The sequence below is a fragment of the Ranitomeya imitator genome, chromosome 2, assembly GCF_032444005.1.
Source record: "Ranitomeya imitator isolate aRanImi1 chromosome 2, aRanImi1.pri, whole genome shotgun sequence".
In the NCBI taxonomy this organism is placed as follows: domain Eukaryota; kingdom Metazoa; phylum Chordata; class Amphibia; order Anura; family Dendrobatidae; genus Ranitomeya; species Ranitomeya imitator.
The window spans coordinates 63,255,240-63,281,640 of NC_091283.1; the positions used below are offsets into that span (position 1 = coordinate 63,255,240).

General features: G+C 45.1%; 1 protein-coding gene across 18 annotated transcripts in view; it reads right to left on the reverse strand.

The window, feature by feature from the left end:
* ZNF185 (zinc finger protein 185 with LIM domain) overlaps positions 1-26,401 on the reverse strand; it is a 140,314-nt gene that overhangs the window by 26,450 nt on the left and 87,463 nt on the right. For 12 of the 18 annotated variants that reach the window (XM_069746876.1, XM_069746879.1, XM_069746878.1 and 9 more), the window contains 7 exons: positions 25,566-25,628; positions 25,372-25,485; positions 23,639-23,704; positions 22,914-23,036; positions 21,917-22,012; positions 21,573-21,638; positions 21,370-21,426 (listed from right to left, as the gene is read on the reverse strand). In XM_069746876.1, the coding sequence (XP_069602977.1) occupies positions 21,370-21,426; positions 21,573-21,638; positions 21,917-22,012; positions 22,914-23,036; positions 23,639-23,704; positions 25,372-25,485; positions 25,566-25,628 (585 nt within the window). The remainder of the gene's footprint in view (positions 1-21,369; positions 21,427-21,572; positions 21,639-21,916; positions 22,013-22,913; positions 23,037-23,638; positions 23,705-25,371; positions 25,486-25,565; positions 25,629-26,401) is intronic. The other 6 variants (XM_069746871.1, XM_069746874.1, XM_069746873.1 and 3 more) reach the window with 3 other exon arrangements.

The following is a 26,401-nucleotide window of genomic DNA, read 5'->3' on the forward strand; positions in this document are numbered from 1 at the left end:
TGGAGGGTTATACCTAACTCCGACATTTATTACTTCTCTACAAAGATGTCTGACAAGTTCAAGTAAAATGTATAGGACCTGCACCTCTTTTGAGAATCAGTCAACAAGAATGGAGAGGTGACCCCACAGAGGTGACTCTCTAATATTAGCATATATGGAGGATCCAAAAGCCAAACAAGCATGGTCAAGCATTTTGTAAACTCTCATATAGGTGAATGATTGCTCTGTAATTCTTGGAACTTCCATAGAAGTGAATGCAGAGAGCCGTGCTAGCTGTGTGTTCCCGGTGGCACGAGATGGGCCCAATTTGTGAGATGGGTGCAGGACCAACGGTCCCAAGGACAGGGTCATAGCTAGGCTCCATATCTGTGTAGAGCCGTGTAGCTAAGTATCCTGATCAAGGCATAGTGATTGTCAGCCCCACTCCTTACTAAGCTACACCCCTGTATTTTGAGGATTTAGTTTTTTTTTGCATAAGTAGTTGCCTTATATTGCAGGACTGGACTGCGAGGGGCCTGGGCCCCCTATTGTCAAGCTGTGTCAATAAATTCAGATAATATACCACTACTAGGTTGCGGTATTGCTGTGGAGCAGAAGATTGGTCCAATAAGCCCTCTACTAATCCAGACCCTTGGGGTACCATGTAATCTGGTCCTAGTTATAGGCAAATTCTGCCTTTAATCTTTTGTAGTTCCTGACATATAATCTAATTTACATATATTATCAAGTTTCTCAAATACAACAATGTGTTATTACACAATAGAAAGTGTATGCAGGTGGAGCTACTACCTAAAAATATACAATGGAACAAATCAATCAAGTAAGGACATTGTTTCGCCCAACCACACCAGGAATAGCATGAAGGTAGACACAATTATGAACTCTACACAATATAATGTCCATATTATCTTTAGTTGCTGTCCAGTTAAAAAAAAAACACTATTTCCTGATATCAGTCATTTCTGGCTGACTGTTGTACGCTTTAATGGGATTACTGAACACAGCCTAAGTCCCTGAGTGTTTTTCTTGGAGGACTTAGTTATAGGCTGGTTTTATTTTCCATGCATGTAGACATTGCATGTAAATTTAGAACAATGTACAGTAGATATCATGCATGTGAAGTCTTATAGCCGTCGCCGAATAAATATAGCCGCCAGCCCCCTACTAATCCTAAGGTTCACAACAATTGACCCAATCATAACATTTCGGTGCTCATTTATAAAAGAAGCCTTTTAAGCGTTACCCAGCTGTACAGTTCATGCAACCACTTCTGTCAATCACTATAACGTCTGCCTTGCTCACTGTAGATGTTCACAAATCTAACGTAACCAGGTGGAATTTGCTGTTCCATCTGAACACCCCAAACAGTGTACCTCCAATCTAAGCCTTAAACCCCCTCCAACCCAAAGTTTACCCCCTAGATTGTAAACTTACTGCACGTCTTCAGCTGAGCCAACCTCACTGCTCCGTCCACTTCTGCCAAATGTAACCTCCACCGCTTCTCACTCAACCAGTTTACTATTTCAATGCTCCTTGGGTCAAATATCAGTACGTAGGGTGTGACCTAGGTGCTTTTCTACTCCCACAACCAGTGCAATGGCATGAATTAGGCATTGTTAGATTGCAACCATACTTGTGCTTCGTGTCACTGCAAATTAATATAGTTAAGGGCTAAGCACGAGGGAAAATAACAGGAAAGGATCAGTGATTCAGTAGGTCCAGGAGTATGCGACTGCTGTTTTTGAGTAAATGATACTCTATAATACATCCATTTATGAAAGGAAGAGAAGATGAGTAAGGGGGATATTATTATAAATCTCAAAAGTATTTCTGAAGACTCAGAGCTGTCCGAGTCATGAGATTGTCCATGGTTCCTTACAGATGTGAAAATTGACCAATAACAGACCCCATAAAAGAGATAGATGGACCTAGTTCAACCTTGGTGTTGGCACTAAGTTTTAAGAACCCAATGAATGATAGAACATGTGGCTCCTTGGACATGACCAGAAAAGTCACGGCCCAAACTGAAAAGGACAACCATGGGGGCATCCATCATGAGAAAATTATTGCGAACATTGAGACAAAAATAAGTCAGGTCTAAGTCTAAACTCTGTCCATATAGAGACGGGTAGCCAAATCTAAGGATGGCTACACAACTAAGATGGTTATAGGCTGAAAAGCCATCTGATAGCCTTAACGCCTGACCTCTCCAAAAACATTAATGCTCGATTATGTTTACCAGAGGAAAAGAGGACTGTGCTGATAATAGAGCCCTCTGGGAATAACTTACATCTCTTAAAAAACAAAGAATTGGACATGTTTGATTTCAAGGATTATCTGATCCTGTTTTACCAAGATGTCTGGTAAAGTTGAGAGACCTCCAAGGTCATGAACGTTAGATAATTAACAGATCCCACCAGGTTAGTATAACATTTATCTAATATGTACGGCCATCATAACTTCTGTATATCGGTTAGATAAGAGTTGGCCATAGACATGAAATCTGTAGAACATGATTGCCTCAGTTTTGGAAAATAATCCATGATCACATAGTTGGCAAATACTTTTGGGTGAGGTGCTACAATGAAACCGTCAGCCCAAAACATGCTTCCGCAGGAAGCATTTGTGTCAGCTACACAACTAAAGAGTTCTTTGGTTTTCACACTTTACTCCCTTTACAGACATCTGGACTTCACGGCAGTGATTCTCAGTTTGTGTCCACGGAGCAGTCGCTGACAGATGAAGTAACTTGAATGGATAAACTAAACTAGCAGGGACAGACAAAGAACCAAGAAGTGAAGTCAGGGATATCCAGGGAAGTGTCTAGAGGAGTTAGGCAAAAGAACGGTCAGACAGTCCGAGGTCAAACCAGAGTGGACAACCATGGTTTAATCCTAGTCAAGAAACAACAACTTTTTGATGGAGATCAAAGGGATCCGGCAACAGACAGTCATAGAGGGTTTGCATAATTTGGGAAGCAGACCTTATATCTAAGGCCTGCAATAGAACCCTAAGCCCAAAAAGGTGCATAGCTATTGGTGTGAATTGGGTAAAGATTGAGAGATTTTGAACTGCCTATTTTCTCTCTTCAGTCAAGTGTCTTGTACCTTCAGTAATACAGTAGCCTAAAAACGTAGCAGAGTACTAGTGGTTTTAGTATTAGTTATTAGGTAGCTGGCACAGGGTACAAAACACAAGACCTAAAAGGTTCAATAGGGCCATTGATTGACCTGGAACTGGTCTGCTAACCAGGGGCTATGATTGCATGGTCAACCTTTAGCCTGCGATACTGTTCACCAACCTGACTAGGCTAAGCATATGTGCCGCCATACTCTTCTGCCAGCACTGCCAGGAAGAAAAATAAATCAGGAGCAAGGAAAGGTAAGTATGTTATGAATGCAAGATTTACGACAGACTTTTAATAATCCATTTATTTAACTTGTGTTTATTGGTTACTCACACAGAGTACAATGTCCAAAGCTCTCAGAATGTTTTCATGTAATTTTTATTCCTCTCCACTTCAGAAGAATGTGTCGTGTGTAAAGTTTTACAAGCGTGTTGGACAAGGTGAGAAAATTCTAATGGCCACTGAGGAAAGATGCATCATGCCCCAATTACAGTTATAGGGCCTAATAGAACAAGAACATGGTTGTTCACCTTGATTATCATGAGGAGATGTGCTGGAGTCAGGCGCTCCTGATTCATGACGCATCTTCATGAATCAGGATGAGTGGCGTACACCTCTGTGTGTTCCTGGCTACAAATCCTACTGCAGTCCTTGCTAGAGTAATATTTCTGGCATAGCGAGTGCCGCCTCTTGTCATGTATACTGGTATTAGTGGTAGGACCCGCAATATTATGGGGACCCTTGCCGTTGGGTTGCGGGCTTACTTTATTTTGGCCAAAATATTAAACCAATACCCCATATAGTGTATGCATTTATCATATGCATGCATTTTTTTGCACTTTATCATATCCTTTTTTGCAGGATGTGGCCAGGCCTCTTTATGTTGGCTAGGTTTTTCTGGGGCGTCTTTCACTGTGTGCTGCATATTATAGTGCTGGGCAGCCCGCCTGTTAATACAAGGGGCGTCATCAATAGGTTGCATACAGACACTGTGCACCGCACCTATCAGTGTGACTGGCGTCCTATGTGAGTCATATCAATGTGCATTTTTTCTGCTAGGCAGCCAACCCCTGCAATGTTTGGTTGGGGTGGCTGTTTTTATCAAGTAGTTTGCACCTGTGCCGCCCCTAGCCTTTATCAGTGGAGGCCTGCTGCATCCTGCTTAGTGTGCATTTGTCATCAGACAGGGTTTTGGGAAGGCCGTATCTCATGGTATGTATTTTTTCTGAGTTTTTTCTATGTTAGCCGTCACTGGAGTATCACCAATGGCAGCTGGACACTCTTCTTCTATGGGGGCCCCTGCCCTAGATGCCGATACATTTGAAAGTAATGATGGAGGTGGGAGAGTCAGATGACGATCCCTCCTCCATCATTCTTCCTTGGCATCTGACGTCTCAGTGCAGCAGATGTAGTGACGTGATTACATGGAGCCCCCTGCACTGAGATGTGCGGTGCTTCAGAACACTCGCTGCAGAGACTGGAGCAGTGGGGGAACGAGGAGAGGTGAGTATTGTTTTTTAAATCAGTGAATTCAATGTGGTGGCTAGAATACTGTATGGTGGACTATAGGGGTATATTATACTATATGGAGGACTATGGGGAGTGAAGTATACTGTAGGAGAACTATGGGCGTTGCGTTAAACTCTACAGAAGATTATTGGTTGCATTATATAATATGGAAGACTATGGGGGGTGCGTTACAATATAATAATATATGCGTTATGGAGGACTATGGAAAATACATTATACTATATGGAGGACTATTCGAAGTGCAATATACTATATGGAAGGAAATGTGAGGTCCATTATACTATATGGAAAGCTGTGTGGGGCTATAATAATATTTGGAGGGCTATGTGGGGGCCATTATAATATTTGGAGGGCTATGTGGGGCCATTATAATGTTTGGAGGACTCTGTGAGGACCATTATATCATATGGAAGGCTATGTAGGGGCTAAGGCTACGTTCACACTAGCGTTATGCTAGTTTGCGTCGGGTTTGCGTCGGGCGATGCAGCGGCAACGCATGCGTCATGCGCCCCTATATTTAACATGGGGGACGCATGCGTTTTTGTTTGTTGCGTTGTGCGACGCATGCGTCTTTTTTGCCGCAAGCGTCGGACCAAGAAAACGCAACAAGCTGCATTTTTCTTGCGTCCAAATTTCGGCAAAAAACGACACATGCGTCGCAAAACGCAGCGTTTTTGCGTGCGTTTTGGTGCGTTTTTGCGTGCGTTGCGTCGCCGACGCAGCGGCGCACAACGCTAATGTGAACGTAGCCTTATTATAACATTTGGAGGGCTATGTGGGGACCATTATAATATTTGGAGGGCTATGTGGGGGCCACTATACTGTATGGATGGCTAACATGGGCCATTTGTACAGTGTGTAGAGGTGTGGGGGCCATTGTACTGCATAGAGAGCTGTATATGGGTCACAGTATGTTGGGTTGGGGTCATCATACTTTGCAGGGGGAGTTGAGGTGGGATACAGTAAGGTCATACTGTGCATGTGGGGGTATCGTACAGCATTTTTGGGGCACGTTTGTTAGCATCATACTTTATGAGGGCTTCATTAGTAGGAAAATTACTTTGTAAAGGCTGAAACATTTTGAGATATGCTTTTCTGTGAGCCCACTGAATATTAATAGTAGGGGTCAATTAGGAATTCTGCTATGGGGTCCCATGATTTCTGACTGGGGTAAGAGCTTTGAGGAACAGGGCCATATAGTGTCCATAGATTGGACAATCTAGCTCTCTTTGGTTCCTTGTTTTTGTACCTGAGTCTCGCCCTGGGCTTCCTAAAGTCATAAAAAGTTAGAAAGAGGAAATCCATCTCATTTTCAGATGTGAAGGTCGGCATGAACCAGTACAATTTCATCGTCACATGTCAGATTTTCGAAGTGGAATCCATTATTTGTTAGTAACATAGTCCAAGGAGCCTGATTTTCTAGTAGGACGATTTTTGCCAAGAACCTAACCTGATTATTTACAGGTTTTTAAACATCTTCAACCCAGCGTTAGGTCCTTGGTGAGAAGACCAGTCCCTTCTAATACTTCCATTCATCGCTCAATGCAGTATTTCAGACCTAGCTGTCACCTTTGTTTTTGAAGTCTTTGATTTCACGTCAAGGAGACCACAGGGAATAATATCATTGTGCAGTGTGTTGATGTTGGCAATGTTTTCCCATATTGTACTGACTTTAATGAATATTTATGTTCATGAGAAAGAAACTACCGACCACATAACAAGAAAACCGCAGGAAAGTAAACAGCCATAAAGACACTTTACATAATGCGTCATTGTGTAATGAGCTGTATCAGTTTTGATTGCATCTTTGGTGATTGCAGAATAAAGCTGAGTAAATATATTATGCAACAAGGGAGCCTTCCCAAAAAGAGGAAATTGCTTTGTGCAGAAGAAGGAAGATTTTAACTTTCTATACCTGGTGCTGAATATTGAAGACGTCCCAAAGGCCCCAATACATATAAGTAAAAACCATGAGAACCATGTTTGTTCCTTTCGATTGATGCCCAACTAATGAACATTGTATGTTAATTACTATGAGACGTCTAGCACAGCTCTTGGTATTAGATGACATAGAGACATTTAGATGGATGACAGCGAGTCAAACCTTGTATGATTGGGCTTTACAATGTGAAATATGACTGTGTAAATCATATTGATCATAGACATAATAATTGGCCAGCTTAGTCTGGATGGTTGCAGTTATTATGGGTGATATGCAGAGCTGCCACTAGAAATTTGAAGGCTCTATACTGGCAAAATTTTCGGGCCCCCTTGAGACTCTGCCCATGCTGCACCCCAGCTCTGCCTCCACCCCTTGAACCTTCCGCAGTCCCACCGTCCACTCTTGGAAAAACTCTACTTCTGCACCACATCCTCACTAATTAAACATTAACAGTTCCCATCTAACACCGGATCACATACAGTACATAGTGAGCAGCTTTTGTTTAATAAACCCTTTAGGCCAGGTCATACTCTACTCAAACCTATTAAACATTTATTAACATATACAAAATACTATTTTAGGTATATTTGTATTTATTTTTCTTTCAAGAAATGTGTCACATATATTTTTTTAAATGAACAATAATACCACAAACAAGGAATAAATACCACCACACCATGACCAGACCACATATTACCACCACATAGTGACCGAATAATACCACATACAAGAGATAAATACCACCACACCATGACCAGACCACATATTACCACCACATAGTGACCGAATAATACCACATGCAAGAGATAAATACCGCCACACCATGACCGGACCACATATTACCACCACATAGTGAATTAATACTACTATACTGATCATTAATAAAAAAAAAACAATACCAATATTACCATAAGTATCATTATATCCAGGAGCTCTGTATATAGTATACAGTGTTAGTGTACAGGTAATACAGTGATCACCGGTGACATACACAGGAGCTCTGTATATAGTGTCCGTATAAAGGTAATACAGTGATCACTAGTGACATTATTAGTGATGAGCGAATATACTCGTTACTCGAGATTTCTCGAGCATGCTCGGGAGTCCTCCGAGTATTTTTTAATGCTCAGAGTTTTACTTTTTAGCGCCGCAGCTGAATGATTTACATCTGATAGCCAGCATAAGTACATGTGGGGGTTGCCTGGTTGCTAGGGAATCCCCACATGTACTTATGCTGGCTAACAGATGTAAATCATTCAGCTGTGGCGCTAAAAACTAAAACTCCGAGCACTAAAAAATACTCGGAGGACCCCCGAGCATGTTCGAGAAATCTCGAGTAACGAGTATATTCGCTCATCACTAGACATTATATACAGGAGCTCTGTATATAGTATACAGTGTATAGTGTCAGTGTTCAAGTAATACAGTGATCACCAGTGATATTAATCACAGGAACTCTGTATGTAATGTTCATGTACAGGTAATACAGTGATCAATGGTGACATTATACAAAGGAGCTTTGTATATAACATACAGCGTATAATCTCAGTGTACAGGTAACACACTGATTTACTGGCGATGTTACTAGTTGAAATTCCTTCATCTTTACTTTTCTTCTTCATCCAGCACAGACCACCTTCACTGCTTCCAGCCAGAACTCGTCTCTGCAGAAAATTTTTGCCCAACTTCTACACTACACCAGAAAAAATTGACAGTGTCACCCTGCACAGTAAAAGGACCTCTCCCCCACTGAAAACAGTATCCTCAAAAGTAAAATACATCTCAGCAGTAATATCAGCCCCTACAGTGATAATGCCCCACATTCTCTTCCCATACTCTCATACCTGGCCCATATGTTCTCCCATTCATGGCCCCATATGTTCTGTCATTTCTGGCCCCATGTATTCTGTCATTCCTGACCCCATATGTTCTCCCTTTCCTTGCCCCATGTTTTCTCCCTTTCCTGACCTCATGTCTCTCCATTCTGCTCTCATCTCTCTCCATCGTGCCCCCATATCTCTCCATACTGCCCCCATGTCTCTAAATATTGCCCCCATATCTCTCCATACTACCCCCATGTCTCTACATGCTGCCCCCATGTCTCTCCATAATGCTGAAATAGTGAGACTGCTTTACCAAAAATAAAAGGTTTCTCCTTACCTAGCTTTGGTCCAGCAGCGTGCTCTCCCTCCATACGCTGGCGACATGCGTGCTGGCCTGTGACTGGCTGGCGGCTGTTAACTATTGCGGTGCTGGAAGCTTTCCCGCATGGCAGTAACTATCTTAACTGAACGTGCATCTGAGAACGCACGTTCAGTTATTGAACTGGCAGAATTCTGCCGCTGGGGCCCAGTGAGCAAAAAAGAGAGGGCCCGATCTTGATCACTGGGCCCCATACAACAGTAAGGGCAGTAATGGACTGATGGCAGCCATGGTGATATGTGATCGATCTTAGTCATTATTTACACCAGGAGGATTCACCATTAGTGATGAGCAAATGTGCTGGGATAAGGTGATATCTGAGCACGCTCGCGTGCTAACCGAATAACTTTGGCATGCTCGAAAAATATAATTGAGTTCCTGTGGCTGCATGTCTCAACGCATGCAGGGATAACACCGTGTCCGAGCACATGCACCATGGATTCTTCAGAAAGTTAATTATCCAAAACCCCAAACTGAAACATAGGGGCCGATTCATTGTTGTTTTTCTGTCTTTTTTGTCTATATTTTGTCTTATTCTTTCTTTTAATTTGTGTATTTTTTTAAAAAAAGTTTATTGTATTTTTATTCATCTGTATATTTATTTTTACTTTTGAGCAAATGTAGCCCAGTTTCACCCCTGGAGTGACATTATCACCTGTTTGGCTGGAAGTCATAAAAAAGTTCAATTTAAAATTAAAAAGCAGTTTTTCATTTTGGGCAAAATATAGGGATTTTTGTGTGTACTCACCGTAAAATCCTTTTCTCCGAGCCACTCATTGGGGGACACAGGACCATGGGTTATGCTGCTGTCACTAGGAGGCTGACACTAAGCTGAGACAAAAAAAGGTTAGCTCCTCCCCTGCAGTATACACCCTCATGCTGGCTTCCAGAGATCCAGTTCAGTGCAAAAGCAGTAGGATAATAACAACCATATATCAAATAACATTAGAGTATAACATGTCAAAGACTAAAAAAGGTAACGAGCCGTAAGGCTACCAGGGTGGGTGCTGTGTCCCCCAATGAGCGGCTCGGAGAAAAGGATTTTACGGTGAGTACACACAAAAATCCCTATTTCTCCTTCGCCTCATTGGGGGACACAGGACCATGGGACGTCCCAAAGCAGTCCCTGGGTGGGAAACAATACAACCAAATAACTCCGTGTACCATCTGACTACAAATGCGCAACGGCCGCTTGCAGAATACGCCTGCCAAGGGCCGCGTCCGCAGAGGAGTGAATGTGAACATTGTAATGCTCTGTGAAAGTATGCAGGCTGGACCACGTTGCGGCCTTGCAAACCTGCTCCGCTGTTGCCTGGTGCCGGATGGCCCAGGAAGCACCCATCGACCGAGTGGAGTGAGCTCTAATCCCCGCCGGGATAGGACTGCCCCTGACCCGATAGGATTCCTGGATAGCAGATCGGATCCATCTGGCTATCGTGGATTTAAACACAGCCAAACCCTTTCTGTGACCCTCCGGGAGCACGAAAAGGGCGTCCGATTTTCTGAAATGAGCTATTCTGGAAATGTACCTCCTGAGGGCCCGTACCACGTCCAGAGTATGGAGAGCCTTCTCGACCCTATGTTTGGGCTGCGGGCAAAAGGAGGGAAGAATGATGTCCTCATTAAGGTGGAAAGATGAGACCACCTTCGGAAGAAACGCCGGAGAAGGGCGTAGAACTACCTTGTCCTGATGAAAGGCAAGGAAAGGAGCCCGGCAGGATAAAGCGGCGAGCTCTGAAACCCTTCTGATGGACGTCACCGCTACCAGGAAGGCAACCTTCCAAGAGAGGACAGAGAGCGGAACGTCTTGAAGGGGTTCGAACGGAGGTTCCTGAAGAACCCCCAGGACCAAGTTGAGATCCCAGGTCTCTAGCGGCATCCTGTAGGGAGGAACCACATGGGAGACTCCCTGGATGAAAGTCTTGACCTGAAGGTTGGTGGCGATCCTACGCTGGAAAAGCACGGATAACGCTGAAATCTGACCTTTGAGGGAACTCAGGGCCAAACTGGAGTCCAGACCAGACTGAAGGAAATTCAAGATGCAAGGGATAGAGAAAACGAGCGGAGGGTGCCCTCGGAGCCTGCACCATGAGAAGAAGATTTTCCAGACGCGGTGGTAGATGGAGGCGGAAGACGCCTTGCGAGCACTTAACATGGTGGGAATGACCTGCTGAGAGAAACCGGCACGAGTTAGAATCCAGGTTTCAACAGCCACGCCGTTAAACGTAGGGCCCCTGAGCTCTGATGGTAGATCGGTCCTTGGCGAAGCAGGTCTGGGCGGTCTGGCAACCGCAAGGGAACGTCGGCTACGAGCTGAACGAGCTCCGCGTACCAAGCGTGACGAGGCCAGTCTGGGGCGACCAGGATGACCGGAACTCCCTCCATCTTGATCTTTCGGATCACCTTCGGCAGTAAGGGAAGGGGAGGGAACACGTATGGGAGCTGAAATTGATGCCACGGAGAAATCAGCGCGTCCACTCCTATGGCCTGGGGATCCCGAGAACATGCAATGAAGTGGTGGACTTTGGCGTTCAATCTGGACGCCATCAGATCCACGTCCGGGGTCCCCCAGCGAAGACAGATCTGGTGAAAGACCTCTGGGTGGAGTTCCCACTCCCCCGAGGCAAGGCCCTGGCGGCTCAGGAAGTCCGCCGCCCAGTTCTCGACTCCCGGAATGTGCACCGCAGAGATGATGGAATGGTTGGTTTCGGCCCAACGAAGGATGAGGGAGACTTCCTGCATCGCCGCCCTGCTGCGGGTACCCCCCTGGTGGTTGATGTAAGCCACCGCCGTGACGTTGTCCGATTGGACTCGTACTGGGTGACCCGCAAGCAGGGCGTGAAAGCGACTCAGAGCAAGTCTGATAGCACGAATCTCCAGGATATTGATGGGGAGTTTGGATTCCCGAACTGTCCAGCGGCCCTGGGCAGAGTGGTGGAGGAACACCGCCCCCAGCCAAGAAGACTGGCGTCGGTGGTTACCACTAACCAGCGGATCGGGAGGAAGGACTTCCCCTGGAGAAGAGATGGGCCCAGGGTCCACCATACGAGAGATTGTCTGACCCGCGGGGACAGGGGACAAGAGCGGTCGAGAGATGAGAGACTCCTGTCCCAGTTGTCCAGCAAAGCCTGTTGCAAGGGACGGAGATGGAGTTGAGCAAAAGGAACCGCTTCGATTGCTGCAACCATCCTTCCCAGGATCTTCATGGCGAACCGAATGGTTTGCGGACGAGGATGGCAGAGCGTATGGGCTCCCTGGCGGAGCGCTTGGGCCTTGGACCGAGGAAGTAAGACCAGCCCCCTCGAAGTGTCCAGGATCATTCCCAGAAAGGAGATCCGATGGGCAGGAACGGGAGAGGACTTGTCCAAGTTGATCAACCAACCCAGGCGCGAAAGAGAATCCAGGGTAATGTGGACGCTTGACTCGCAGGCTTGAAAAGACGGGCCCTTTATGAGGAGATCGTCTAAGTAAGGTAACACGACGACTCCTCGAGAATGAAGGATGGCCATGACAGCCGCCATGACCTTGGTAAATACCCTGGGCGCCGTGGCGAGACCGAAGGGTAAGGCCGTGAACTGGAAGTGATCCTCCAGGACGGCAAAGCGGAGGAACCTCTGATGAGGCGGGAAAATCGGGATGTGAAGATAGGCATCCTTGATGTCTATCGAGGCCAGAAATTCCCCTCTTTCCATCGAAGAGATGACCGATCTGAGCGATTCCATCCTGAAGTGCCGGACTCTTACGCACTTGTTCAGGAGCTTCAGATCCAAAATGGGACGCACTTTTCCGTCCTTCTTTGGCACGACGAAGAGGTTTGAGTAGAAACCTTTGAACCTCTCGTGTTCCGGGACCGGGACAATGACCCCGCTCTGGCGGAGGGAGTGAATGGCGCAAAGAAGGGCGCGAGACTGAGCTGCCGAGCTGGGGAGACGAGAGGGGAAGAACCGAGTTGGAGGAGGAGAGGAGAACTCTATTTTGTAGCCAGACGATACCAGATCCCTGACCCATTCGTCGTGAACGACGGAGAGCCAGGTTTGCTGAAAAAGGAGTAGGCGTCCACCTACTCTGATGGTATCGACTGGCGCCGTTCCCGAGTCATTGAGACGGAAATCTGGGAGGTCTGGAACCTCGGGTTCTGGGCTGCCTCGGTTTCCCGCGCCAGGAAGGATTCGGCCTGAAGGAGGGACGAGCGTCTCTGTCTGTGCGAGCGGAACGGTCTGATCTGGGAAGACCGGAGGGACTGGACCAGGCTGGGCTGGTACGAAAAGGCCGAAAGCGAAAGTAAGGCTGGCGCTGGAAAGCCGCCTTAGGCCTCTGTTGGGGAAGGAACTTGCTCTTTTTCCCCTGTGGCGTCAGAAATAAGCTGGTCAAGCTTTTCGCCGAAAAGACGCCCGCTTTGAAAAGGAAGGGAGATCAGAGATTTTTTAGAGGAGGAATCTGCGCGCCACTCTCTGAGCCAAAGAGCCCTTCTGATAGCGATGGCGTTGGAAGCCGCAGATGCTGCGCAATTCGCCGCGTCGAGGGATGCGAACATCACGTAATCACTGGCCATGGCTAACTGCTTAGCTAGGTCTGCCATCTCAGACGGGAGGTCCTGCTCATTAATGGATTTCGCTAGAGCATCCGCCCAGGAAACCATTGCCTTGGTCACCCAAGCCGCGGCGAAGGAGGGGGACAGGGAAGAGCCAGAGGCTTCATACACTGACCGAGCTAGAGAGTCTAGCTGGCGTTCAGTGGGGCTCTTAATTGAAGCGCCATCTGGGACTGAAAGAAGCGTTTTAGAAGCCAGGCGCGAGACCGGCGGGTCTACAATAGGGGGATCCGTCCAGTCTTTCACGAGATCAGCTGAGAAGGGATACTTGGATACCAGGTCCTTCTTACCCGTGAAACGCTTGTCTGGGCGCTCCCTGTGACGCCCGACTATATCCAGGAAGGCTGGATGAGAGGCAAAAGATTTGTGGGAACGTTTGGTTCTGGTAAAAGAGACCGCGTGTTCCGGAGCGGAATTAGAGTCGTCATCCACCTTAAGTGCGTGATTGACTGCTACAATGAGGGAGTCAACCGTAGCTCTGAACTCCGGAGCCTCCGGGTCCAATGATACCTCGGACTCGTGTTCAGAGTTGTGAACGCTGTGAGCCCCCAAAGAGGGTGAGCGAGAGGTGGAGCTGCCAGAGTCTGAGTGGCGAGGTGAGCGCTCAGGAGAGGTAGTGCGGATTCGTTTTCGGGATGACCGTGCTTCTTTGTGGAGAGAGCGGCCCCTGCTGACCGACGATTCCCCTGCTATGGAGGGATCTCTTGACACCTCTAACGGATTACCCCGTTCTCCGGGAGGATTTTGAATGGATTTGATGGCGTTGGCTAAAAAGTCCGCACTGGACCTGATCGGCCTTTACCTGCGCTTGCCTTTCCTGGCACCAAGGGAGTGATTCTGAAAATGCTCCAGGTACAGTTCGCATTTAATGTGGTCCTTTTTTTTTTTTTTTTTTTTTTTATACATTCAGGAAGCCATAATGGCACAACGTAAATAAAATACGAAGATTAGGACTGCCCCATTATGAGATTGCCGTGAAGTGGCGGGGTAGCTCAAAGAATTGATCAATTGTTTGCTAAATGTCTCATATTTGAAATACAGTTAGAATTTATGTGCAATTGCACTTCAGTTATTGCGTTCTGACCATAAGCAGTGCTGGCTTCTTCCCTTTTTTTTTTTGCTTTGCATTGGTATGTGGCTGACCACCACTGTTGCCGCGCACGCTGGGTTATGTGCGCCATTCTTTCTGTGTTCACTGTGATTGATAGGCTGCTGTGCACACACACAGCAGCCCTGCCCCGCCTCAGGCTCAAGTTAATTGTGCACCTGTGTTTCAGCCTGTCTCACCCTTCATCTTTGGTGCGGGTTTGGCAGTGTGGAAGCCAGATCTGAAATGTCCGCACTGGACCTGATCGGCCTTTACCTGCGCTTGCCTTTCCTGGCACCAAGGGAGTGATTCTGAAAATGCTCCAGGTACAGTTCGCATTTAATGTGGTCCTTTTTTTTTTATACATTCAGGAAGCCATAATGGCACAACGTAAATAAAATACGAAGATTAGGACTGCCCCATTATGAGATTGCCGTGAAGTGGCGGGGTAGCTCAAAGAATTGATCAATTGTTTGCTAAATGTCTCATATTTGAAATACAGTTAGAATTTATGTGCAATTGCACTTCAGTTATTGCGTTCTGACCATAAGCAGTGCTGGCTTCTTCCCTTTTTTTTTTTTGCTAAAAAATCCACGGACTGCGAAAGTGAAGCGACCCACGGGGGAGGAGTAGGTACTCCAGAGTCAGTGGCGGTGGAGGGCTCCTGGGCACATGGAGCATCGCAGGCAGAGCAGAGGGGAGAACTTTGAGGCCTAGGAAGTGGGGCTTGGCAGGTGGTACACGCAGAGAAAAAGGTCGTATGCACCTTAGAGGATTTTTTAGACCTTGACTGCGACATGATTCTAATGCAAGAAAACCACAGGGTCTATAAACTATGACCGAGCCTGGGGAGCAGAGGGCGGCGCTGCAGAGGAGAGCTAACGATGTCTCCTTACCCCGGTCCTGTGTCCCGCTGTCCTGAGAAGACGAAACTGTGAAGAATTCCCCTCTGAAGAGAAAACTGGCTGCACGTGGACGCTGTGACACACAGGAGATGCGACAGGCTGGAGCTGCGGCGCTGTGAGGGACCAAGATGGCCGTCGAGATCAGGAGAGAGATCTCGGTGGCTGCGAGAAGCGCCAGGACCGGGAGGCGGCGCCGCTGATGACGCGCAGGAGTGGGCGGAGCCTATCGGCGGCGACCAGCGGCTGGGCCGAAGCCGGGGGCTAAATTTGCGGCCTCGGCCCGGCGCGTGGCTGCAAGAGCCGAGAAAAAATGGGGGAATGAGCGGTCTCAGCCTGCCGATGTGCCGCTAAATAAGAGGAGCCCTCCGGACCGCCGGCGACCCCCCCCCCCATCCCCCCACGAGACACTTACCCCGATAGAGGTGAGAGGGTGCCTTGGAATAGGGACGGTGCAGGGGTTGGGAAGCCTCTATCCACCAGCCCCCGACGGGGGGGGGGGGGGGGGTGGAGAGGAACCGTCCACCACCTGAGTCACGCAGAGCATTGGTGATGCAGTGTGGTCTGGACGGACTCCACGGGGAAAGGGGCCTCTGTACAGCCGAGGGTGAACCTGGTGGACAGGGCAGAAGTCCGGCAATACAAAAAGCCTGGCTGCAGAGGAGGATACTGGAGGTTAAACACCAGTGCTCGTCTGTATAAAGAGGGGAGAACGGCGCCCTTTTAGGGAAAAAACCGTCGCCCAAAAAAGGTCAGCTCAGGCAGTGGCTCCCACGTCGCAGGAGAGGATACGGTGAGGTGAAACTCCCGTGCTCGCCTGTTGCTGGTTCGGGGGAGATCGGACCTTAGAAGAATCCGTCGCCCCCTTCGTCCGGAATAGATTAAAAGGAAAAAATCCGTGAGGTTAAAAATCAGTGTGCCTCCTACGGACACTAAGCTTGAACTGGGTCTCTGGAAGCCAGCATGAGGGTGTATACTGCAGGGGAGGAGCTAACCTTTTTTTGTCTCAGCTTAGTGTCAGCCTCCTAGTGACAGCAGCATAACCCATGGTCCTGTGTCCCCCAATGAGGCAAAGGAGAAATACACACTTTGCATGTTGTTTTGTGGAATTTGGAGCAAAAAACATCAAGACAAAAAAAAAGATTAAAAAAAAGAAATGATGAAGGGGAACCTTAGATTTCTGCTGCTGATTGGCTAGGGTTTAGTCCAGCCATAACTCAATAGATCCAATCTGCAGCTTTTCTGTTCATGGTGTGGATTTCAGAATCTGCAGTGAGTTCATTATTCCCCACTAGATTGTGGCCCGATTCTAACGCATCGGGTATTCTAGAATATGCATGTCCCCGTAGTATATGGACAATGATGATTCCAGAATTCGCGGCAGACTGTGCCCGTCGCTGATTGGTCGAGGCAACCTTTGACATCATCATCGCCATGGCAACCATTATGACATCTACGTCGAAATAAAGATTATTAAATAAAGATTACTGTGCCCGTCGCTGATTGGTCGAGGTGAATTCGCGGCAGACTGTGCCCGTCGCTGATTGGTCGAGGCAACCTTTATGACATCATCATCGCCATGCTGTGCCCGTCGCTGATTGGTCGAGGCCTGGCGGCCTCGACCAATCAGAGACGCGGGATTTCCAGGACAGACAGACAGACGGAAAAACCCTTAGACAATTATATATATACTAGATGGCAGCCCGATTCTAAAGAATCGGGAGTCTAGAATCCATATATACTTTATTTATTCAAATGTAAGAATAATACAATTAATAAATAATAGTAAGAAAGAACAAAAAATGGCTGCACTTACCAGCTCTTGACAATTCTTGTTATTTAAGAAATTGCTGGGCAATAATGGACAATGTCCTTATGTGGCAAATAATAGAGCAATATACCCAATGTGGCAAAGAAGAGGTTAATAAACGGCAGTCTCTCAGTATAACAGTCAGTGAATAATAGGCAGTATATGGAGAAAACACCAAACAAAAGTTCAAAATTGGTGTGAAAATGTCACTGAACCACTTCACAACTAAATATATATAGTTTTGGTAAATGGTATTATCATTTTTTTGACGAAATTCGGCAGGAGCTTGAAGAGCAACGTCACTGGGCCCGCCTCCACGCAGTAGAAACTTGCTGTGAGGTAAAAATTCAAAAATCACACCAAAATGGTGGGCGGAGTGTGTCACAGTACGGCACGTTTCTGATTGGTCGCTCGCAGCAGGCGGCAACCAATCAGACACTGGACACTGTTGACGTCACTTATCTCCGGACATTAGCTCCGGACATTAGCTCCGGACATTAGCTCCGGACAGGAAGTTGGCACAAATTGCAGGAAGTAGTATTCTAGGCAATTATATATTAGATTAGACTAGATTGTGGCCCGATTCTAACGCATCGGGTATTCTAGAATATGCATGTCCCCGTAGTATATGGACAATGACGATTCCAGAATTCGCGGCAGACTGCCCGTCGCTGATTGGTCGAGGCAACCTTTATGACATCATCATCGCCATGGCAACCATTATAACATCTACGTCGACACTGTGCCTGTAGCTGAATCAGAAACGCGGGATGTCTACATCCTTTATGACATCATCGTCGCTGTGCCCGTCGCTGATTAATCAGCGGCGCGGGATTTCGACGTCGATACTGTGCCCGTCACTGATTGGTCGAGGCCTGGCGGCCTCGACCAATCAGAGACGCAGGATTTCCAGGACAGACAGACAGACGGAAAAACCCTTAGGCAATTATATATATAGATTATTCACACGTTCAGTATTTTACATCAATATTTGTAAGCTTTGTCGCCTCGCTTATTTTTCCAGTGAGGGAAGTCATATGACCATTCTAGCCAATGAGTGACCACTGACAGGCTGCAGCGGTGACTTTCTTGTCCAAGCAAAAGACTCGAATGGAATGACACCACTGCAAACAATCAACGACCACTGACTGCCAGCAGCGGTAATGTTTTATCTCCCACCTGAAAAGGAAGCGGGAAAACGAGCGGAGGTCACAGTCAGTGGTACACTAGATCATTTTTTTTTTTTATTATTATTAATAATCTTTATTTTTTATGTAGCGCTGTAAAATAAAATATAGTAATGGACAACCCCTTTAATTAAAAAATAGGTTTATAAAATTTTTAATTAATTATATGTATTTTTATTTCTTCTTCCCGTCCCGCATATACAGTGGGGCAAAAAAGTATTTAGTCAGTCAGCAATAGTGCAAGTTCCACCACTTAAAAAGATGAGAGGCGTCTGTAATTTACATCGTAGGTAGACCTCAACTATGGGAGACAAACTGAGAAAAAAAAATCCAGAAAATCACATTGTCTGTTTTTTTAACATTTTATTTGCATATTATGGTGGAAAATAAGTATTTGGTCAGAAACAAAATTTCATCTCAATACTTTGTAATATATCCTTTGTTGGCAATGACAGAGGTCAAACGTTTTCTGTAAGTCTTCACAAGGTTGCCACACACTGTTGTTGGTATGTTGGCCCATTCCTCCGTGCAGATCTCCTCTAGAGCAGTGATGTTTTGGGCTTTTCGCTTGGCAACACGGACTTTCAACTCCCTCCAAAGGTTTTCTATAGGGTTGAGATCTGGAGACTGGCTAGGCCACTCCAGGACCTTGAAATGCTTCTTACGAAGCCACTACTTCGTTGCCCTGGCGGTGTGCTTTGGATCATTGTCATGTTGAAAGACCCAGCCACGTTTCATCTTCAATGCCCTTGCTGATGGAAGGAGGTTTGCACTCAAAATCTCACGATACATGGCCCCATTCATTCTTTCATGTACCCAGATCAGTCGTCCTGGCACCTTTGCAGAGAAACAGCCCCAAAGCATGATGTTTCCACCACCATGCTTTACAGTAGGTATGGTGTTTGATGGATGCAACTCAGTATTCTTTTTCCTCCAAACACGACAAGTTGTGTTTCTACCAAACAGTTCCAGTTTGGTTTCATCAGACCATAGGACATTCTCCCAAAACTCCTCTGGATCATCCAAATGCTCTCTAGCAAACTTCAGACGGGCCCGGACATGTACTGGCTTAAGCAGTGGGACACGTCTGGCACTGCAGGATCTGAGTCCATGGTGGCGTAGTGTGTTACTTATGGTAGGCCTTGTTACATTGGTCCCAGCTCTCTGCAGTTCATTCACTAGGTCCCCCCACGTGGTTCTGGAATTTTTGCTCACCGTTCTTGTGATCATTCTGACCCCACGGGGTGGGATTTTGCGTGGAGCCCCAGATCGAAGGAGATTATCAGTGGTCTTGAATGTCTTCCATTTTCTAATTATTGCTCTCACTGTTGATTTCTTCACTCCAAGCTGGTTGGCTATTGCAGATTCAGTCTTCCCAGCCTGGTGCAGGGCTACAATTTTGTTTCTGGTGTCCTTTGACAGCTCTTTGGTCTTCACCATAGTGGAGTTTGGAGTCAGACTGTTTGAGGGTGTGCACAGGTGTCTTTTTATACTGATAACAAGTTTAAACAGGTGCCATTACTACAGGTAATGAGTGGAGGAAAGAGGAGACTCTTAAAGAAGAAGTTACAGGTCTGTGAGAGCCAGAAATCTTGATTGTTTGTTTCTGACCAAATACTTATTTTCCACCATAATATGCAAAAAAAATGATAAAAAAACAGACAATGTGATTTTCTGGATTTTTTTTTCTCAGTTTGTCTCCCATAGTTGAGGTCTACCTACGATGTAAATTACAGACGCCTCTCATCTTTTTAAGTGGTGGAACTTGCACTATTGCTGACTGACTAAATACTTTTTTGCCCCACTGTATATCTTCACTAAGAAATCGCGGACACGTAGAACTGAGTTCACAAGAGCATGGAACGAGAAGATGCCTAGAATAACCTTGAATGGGTAGAATAATTTGTGGACACTTTTGCCGCTGCCATTTAACAATTCTGAAACTTCTAGTACATCAAGTTTCTTTTATTGTGTCAAAAAATGCGGTTTTTGAATTTGAAAAAAAAATGCCATCAATTAAAAAAAACTGATGAAGAATCCGACTCTGATTTGAAAACACAATAAAAGAGCTTGAAGTTCCGTGAGGATTCCTCCTGTACGGATTGGAAAATGTCTTATTTGACACAATGAAATGACTTGAAGCACCACAAGTCCAAGGATCGTTAATTAGTAGTGTCAATAGAACCAGCGAAATGTTCCTTCATCTGGGGTTGAGATATTCTATACAGGAAATGGGGCAAATCAGTGCATCGATTATCGTGCCTCTTGCACATCCTAAATAGGCGACTGCGAAATATCGCCAAACCTTCACAAGCGGGTCAATAGTATGGCTCGTCCAAACCAAGCGCTTTTTTTTTTTTTTTTTTTACTTTTCATGACAAAATAGTAAAGAGAAGAACAAACTGGGAGGAGAAGTTATGAAACTAAGTTTCTTGGAAATGTAGAGCGGAATTTGCATAATGGCGAGCCTCGAGGGTGACTATTACACATGCACCTGACTTGCTCAAGAAAGTCCTCAGTACTGATCACTCACAGGGACAACAGGGAAATGTGACACCTCACTACTGCCATCTAGTAGGACGAGAAGATAATCAAAAGTATGAATGAATCAAGTTACTCTAGCACAAGTATGCAAATTGTCTCTTCAGAGAGGAAGAGGACTAGAACTCTAGTGACTCTTTAACGAGCCTTGTCACATGACTTAGGATAATAGCCAAACCAGAACCTCAATTTGCAGACTCTGTGTTTCGGGGTACTGCCCCTCGTCAGTGCAAAGTGGAGATCTGGTTTGGCTGAGTGAGAGGCGTCTGACCGGGATCCAAGAAGTATCGTTTCTCCTTGCGGAGGGCAACATGTACAAGTAAGAATTCAAGACATTGGTCAAGGATGAGGAGGGAGCAGGTATTAGTTCCCACTAGGTAGAGCGCAGAGGGATAACTTCTCTGGAGGGACATAATCTCCCTCCATATAACGATTCACATTAGAACCTACCTGGTGTTTGTACTTTGATCCAGATCAGACCAGGAGATCAGATCCTGCTTGTTATCACTACAAGATGAAAATATGAAAAGGTATCATTATTATTGGCGGACAAGCGACTACACAGCCATGCCACTACTTCCAAATACATGTATAAAGACATGCTGAGCGTCTCCCTCTAATTAGACAATTTACAGCGAGATGGAGAACCCTACCTTGTAGTAGCTGCTGGCGCTTCTTTTGGTTTTGTTTCCATTCTGGGTGCAGGTTTGGGAGATATGCTGAAAATATAACACAACAAATCATTATTACATAGATTCTCACTAGTTAGGACTAAAATACAGGGACTTTTCTATGAAGCAGCATTTAGTTATACAGGAACTCTGTAATCTGGCACTAACATTGGGAATCTTATACAAGACCAGAAGCAGAACACTGAGAAGAGCAAATTAGGACGTTCCCCAAAAGCTTCTCAAGTCTTACAAGATGTTTCTGCACATTGTTGGCATGTTCCCACCACCAGGAGACCTGTGATCTGCTGGGATCTGTAGTCTCTCACCTCTCTATAGTCTCTATGGTGATTTTGGCACGTGACGTAGTAGTAGTGGTGGTTGTCTCAGTCGATCTGCTGGTTCCTCTGCTGTTATCTGCATCACTATAATGTAAGAGGAGACATTGTGAGAAAGAAAGAAAGAAAGAAAGAAAGAAAGAGAAAGAAAGAAAGAAAGAAAGAGAATAGAAAGAAAGAAGTAAAACAAAGAAGAGAAAGAAAGAAATGAAATAAATAAAGAAAAAACAGAGAAAATAGACAGGAAAAAAAGAAAGAAAAGATAGAAAAACTGAAAGAAAAGAGACTGAGAAGAAAAAGAAAAAAAAACTCAGATATCGGAGACTGAGAAAAAAAAAGAAAGAAAGAAAGGAGGAACAAAGAAAGGTTGAAGAAAGAAAAGAGGGAGAAAGAAAGGAGGGAGGAAGAAAGAAAAACAGGGAAAAGAGACAGAGAAAAAAGAAAAGATAGAAAAACAGAGACTGAGACTGAAAAGAAAGAAAGAAAGAGAGAAAAAAGAGAGAAAAAAGGAAGGATAAAGAAAGAAGAAAAAGAAAGAAAAGAGAGAAAAGGAAAAACAGAGAAAAAGAAAAAACATAGAAAACAGAAAATAACTGAGAAAAAAGAAAGAAGAAATAAAAACTGAGAGAAGGGAGACTGAGAAACAAAGAAAGACAGAAAGAAGGGGGAAAGAAAGAAAACAGAGAAAGAAAGTATAGAGAAGGAAAGAAAAGAGAGAAAGAAAGAAAAAGAGAAAAGAGATTAAAAAAAAGAAAAGAAATAAAAATTGAGAGAAAAAATACTGAAAAAAGAAAAACTGAGACCAAAGAGACTAAGAAAAAAAAAGAAAGAAAAAAAAGAGAGAAAATAAGACAGTGAAATGAGACAGGGAAAAAGAAATGAAAGAAAGAAAAACAGAATAGAGACTGAGAAAAAAAGGAAGGACAGAAGAATCCATTAGGTTTCTCTCGAAGTCCCGGTGCATATATACTGGTGTCCCGTGTCTCACCCTTGGTCTCTGATGACGGTGATCTTCCCAGGTCCAGCCTGTGTCCTGGGCTGTGGACTCTCGGTGGCACTTGTGGACAGTGATGATGATATTAGATTTATGGCACCTGGTGCATCTTTGCTGCTTGGAAACACAGTAATGTGAAATGACATTCACTCATGAACTGTAGATATTGTGCTCTACTTTACTATATGTTATGTATCACTGAGATAATAGTGAAATCCTAATATTTATTACTATCTAGATTCAGAACCAATGTGGTGGTACATAGGGTTAGGGCTGAGTTCTCACCTGTGTTGGGGAATTCCACTTATCTATCCCATTCTGAGAATAAATCAAACGCTATTTACTGTATGTCCAAAATGGATGAGCAGCATAACTGATGTAGATGGGCGCGGAGGGGCCGCGCTGGTTATTAGAGCATCTGTCTGGGTTCTGTTATGTCTCAATTATTAGAAGAATTACTCTTTGTTTTTCCAGTCAATTTCTGCCCAAAGGTTAAAGTTTTTGAACATGTTGCCTCCCAGGTAAAATGAGCCACAATCTGAAACTTTTCTGTCCCAAATGCTGAACATTATAATGTTGAAACCAGGTTGATGCTTTATCCAGCTCCAATAATACCATCCTCACTTACTATAGGACCCCCTCCAGCACCAGGGGCCGGGTGTGACTGTCACCTCCGCACCCCCTGTAGGACGCCCCCTGTATATCTGAGCTTTATTTACTTTTCTGTGACTCTCGTAGTGCGGCTTTGCACTGGGGACTTCGGTGTTTCTCTGTTGGGGCCATAACTGCAAAAAGAGAAGATATCGGTAAACTTATCATAAGGCCTCGATCAGACAGATCTCAAGGTTAACTGCCTGTATTCCGGATGTACCACCCTGTAACCCCCTGTACACTCTACCTGTGTAGATAAATGGTTTCATGACATCTGATTATTTTTGCAGACACAGTGCCACTCGTGTCACATGGCTGGGTCTAGTATTGCAGCTCATTTTTAGGGATTCTTTAGTTCAGACTTATCTTGAGGGTCTCTTGACAAAGAGTATTGCAAATTATACCCCTTTTTTTTAGATTCCCTGCAATCAGCTATAAGCAGTAGGAAACCTGGAAGTGCTACATTTTCCAAGATAATTAAAGTGACCCACTGGTTTGTCATAAAACTGTAATATCATCTGAGAGATGTTTGGCAAAGTGACATTGTCGCCTTTTTTATACTACTAATATGCTAATTATTAAGCCAATGTGTCCACAGCATTTCTTACACTCCTGTAGACAGCTGTAGTCTGAGACACGCCCCCCCAGTTCTCGGATTGGCTAATGCTGTTCACCTGGCCAATCTAAGAGCAGGTGGGAGTGTCTTATACTGTACAGGGGATAAAGGTGAAGAAAATGGTCGCGGCAATCAGTAGAACAGAGGCAGAGGTCTGCATAGGAGGGCGTCAGGTAATTACACAAGGATACCTCACAAATTATTACATTTTTATGTCAAATTGGAGAATATTACACAGTGTTTATTCTAATCAGTGGGTACTGTAGGACAGGACCAGTCCTCTAGAGTGAGAGACACTTTTAATAATTACCCTCATTCTGACCAAGAAATGAGGTTCTCAATCAGAGGACCCCCTCATTATTAACTCTGAATTTATTTAATGGGTATATGAATATAGGTTTTCAAAATGGACAAGTGACTAGTGCCATAGATAAAAGTGGCACTGTTTTCAGTAAGATGAAATAAAATTCCTCGATAGCTGTAAGCCAAAACCGGGAGTGGGTGATAAATACAGAAGTGGTGACGTGTTTCTATTATACTTTTATAGCCACAGCACTTCACAAGATGTAAAATACTGACCAAATACTGAACGTCACCTATTAGTGAAAAACTGATGAAACTCGGGCCACTTTCTTTATTGAAGTTTTCCCACTGAATACAATTAAATACTGTGATTAAAGGATAGGTGATAAATAGATGATTTCTGGCTTTCTAATCTCTGGGATTCTCGCTGAGCCAGAAAATAGGGGAGTCCCAAAGTCTAGGGCCGTAGTGTGCATGTGCGACCATTACTCTGTTCACTTTTATGGGACCGATTGAATGGCGATCTTCACGAGTCCCAAAGAAATGGTCAGGCACGTTAACAACTGTGCAGCTCACACAGGATACTTTGGGGCCCCCATGTGCAGGATTGGTGGGGGTCCCAGGGGTTAGATAAGCAGCCAACAGAGTTCACATCAAGTTTATGATCTTTATGTGACAGTCTTTTGTGTAATGGAGAAATGTTGGACTGGCGGTAACAGACGGTGAGAATATTCCCAGGCTTTGCCTCTGATGTCCCTTGGCCAATGTTGTCTGATGTGGATGTAAAATTGTAGAGCATAGTCAACCATATGTGATGCAATAACTAAAAAGTTACCCAAAAACATCCCCATCTCCATCTCTGTCCCACCCCCCAAAAAATACCTTTCATCACGAAAGACTGTGATCTTCCCGGGCTCGGGCTTCACTGTGGAAGTTGTGCTCTCCGTGTGGGTGCTCCATGAGGTCAGTTTTGGGCTCTCTGAACGCTCTGTCACCCTGCGAAGAACAAATAATGCCGGTGAGGTGGATTGTTGTCGGTGATCGGATGGTCGAGGAGACTAAACTATGGAACCAACCTGGTAGTTATAGTCTGTGATGGTGGCTGTGCAGGTTGATTTGATTTCCTGTTTTTCTCAAACCTGAAGAGGCAAAATACAAATACATATGTTACAGCTTCGAGGTTGCCTATCCCAACAGTAGGTATGTACTGGAGGTGCTGCACTTTGGTGATGTCACTACAGAACAAGCGGTAACAGAAACACAGAGGAACCATCAGTGCTGATAAATATGGCTGGCACAACTACATGGCTGGCAATGAGTGACATGGGGACACTCACTATTGGGACAATATTTGGGAACAGGGAAAAAATTGTGGAGCATTTCACATATTCAGTAATAGTTTGTAAAGTTGCCACCCAGAAATTAGCAATTTGATTCATGCCGCCTGTGTCCAATATCCAGTCCGGTCCTCCTTGGCAGCCGCCATCCTAAGCCTGGCATCTTGAGTGCATCTTACGCTTGCTAAGCACCAAAATGTCATGAAATCGCATGGGGTCTCGTCACCAGAAGTGCCATGGATGCATATCATAGGATGCATACAAAAGAGAAGACCATCTGCCACAGAGGGCCGGACTGGGCACCAAAGGAGGACAGCGCAAATCGAATTTCTATCTCTACTGCCGACCATGGAACAAGTCACTATGATTTACTCTTGAGAAGAAAAGTCAAAGTGGCGAGACAATAACATTTATAAATGGACAACAAAAATATGTCGAGGAGTAATTCCATATCCTCTTCAAAGAGTAGAGGGTGTTCCCTAAAAAGAAAAGCTGAATTCCGCAGAGACTGCAATGTTTAATTACTCCTATACATCTCACAGGTTGAGGATAAAAGTAACAGTTGATTGCCTCAA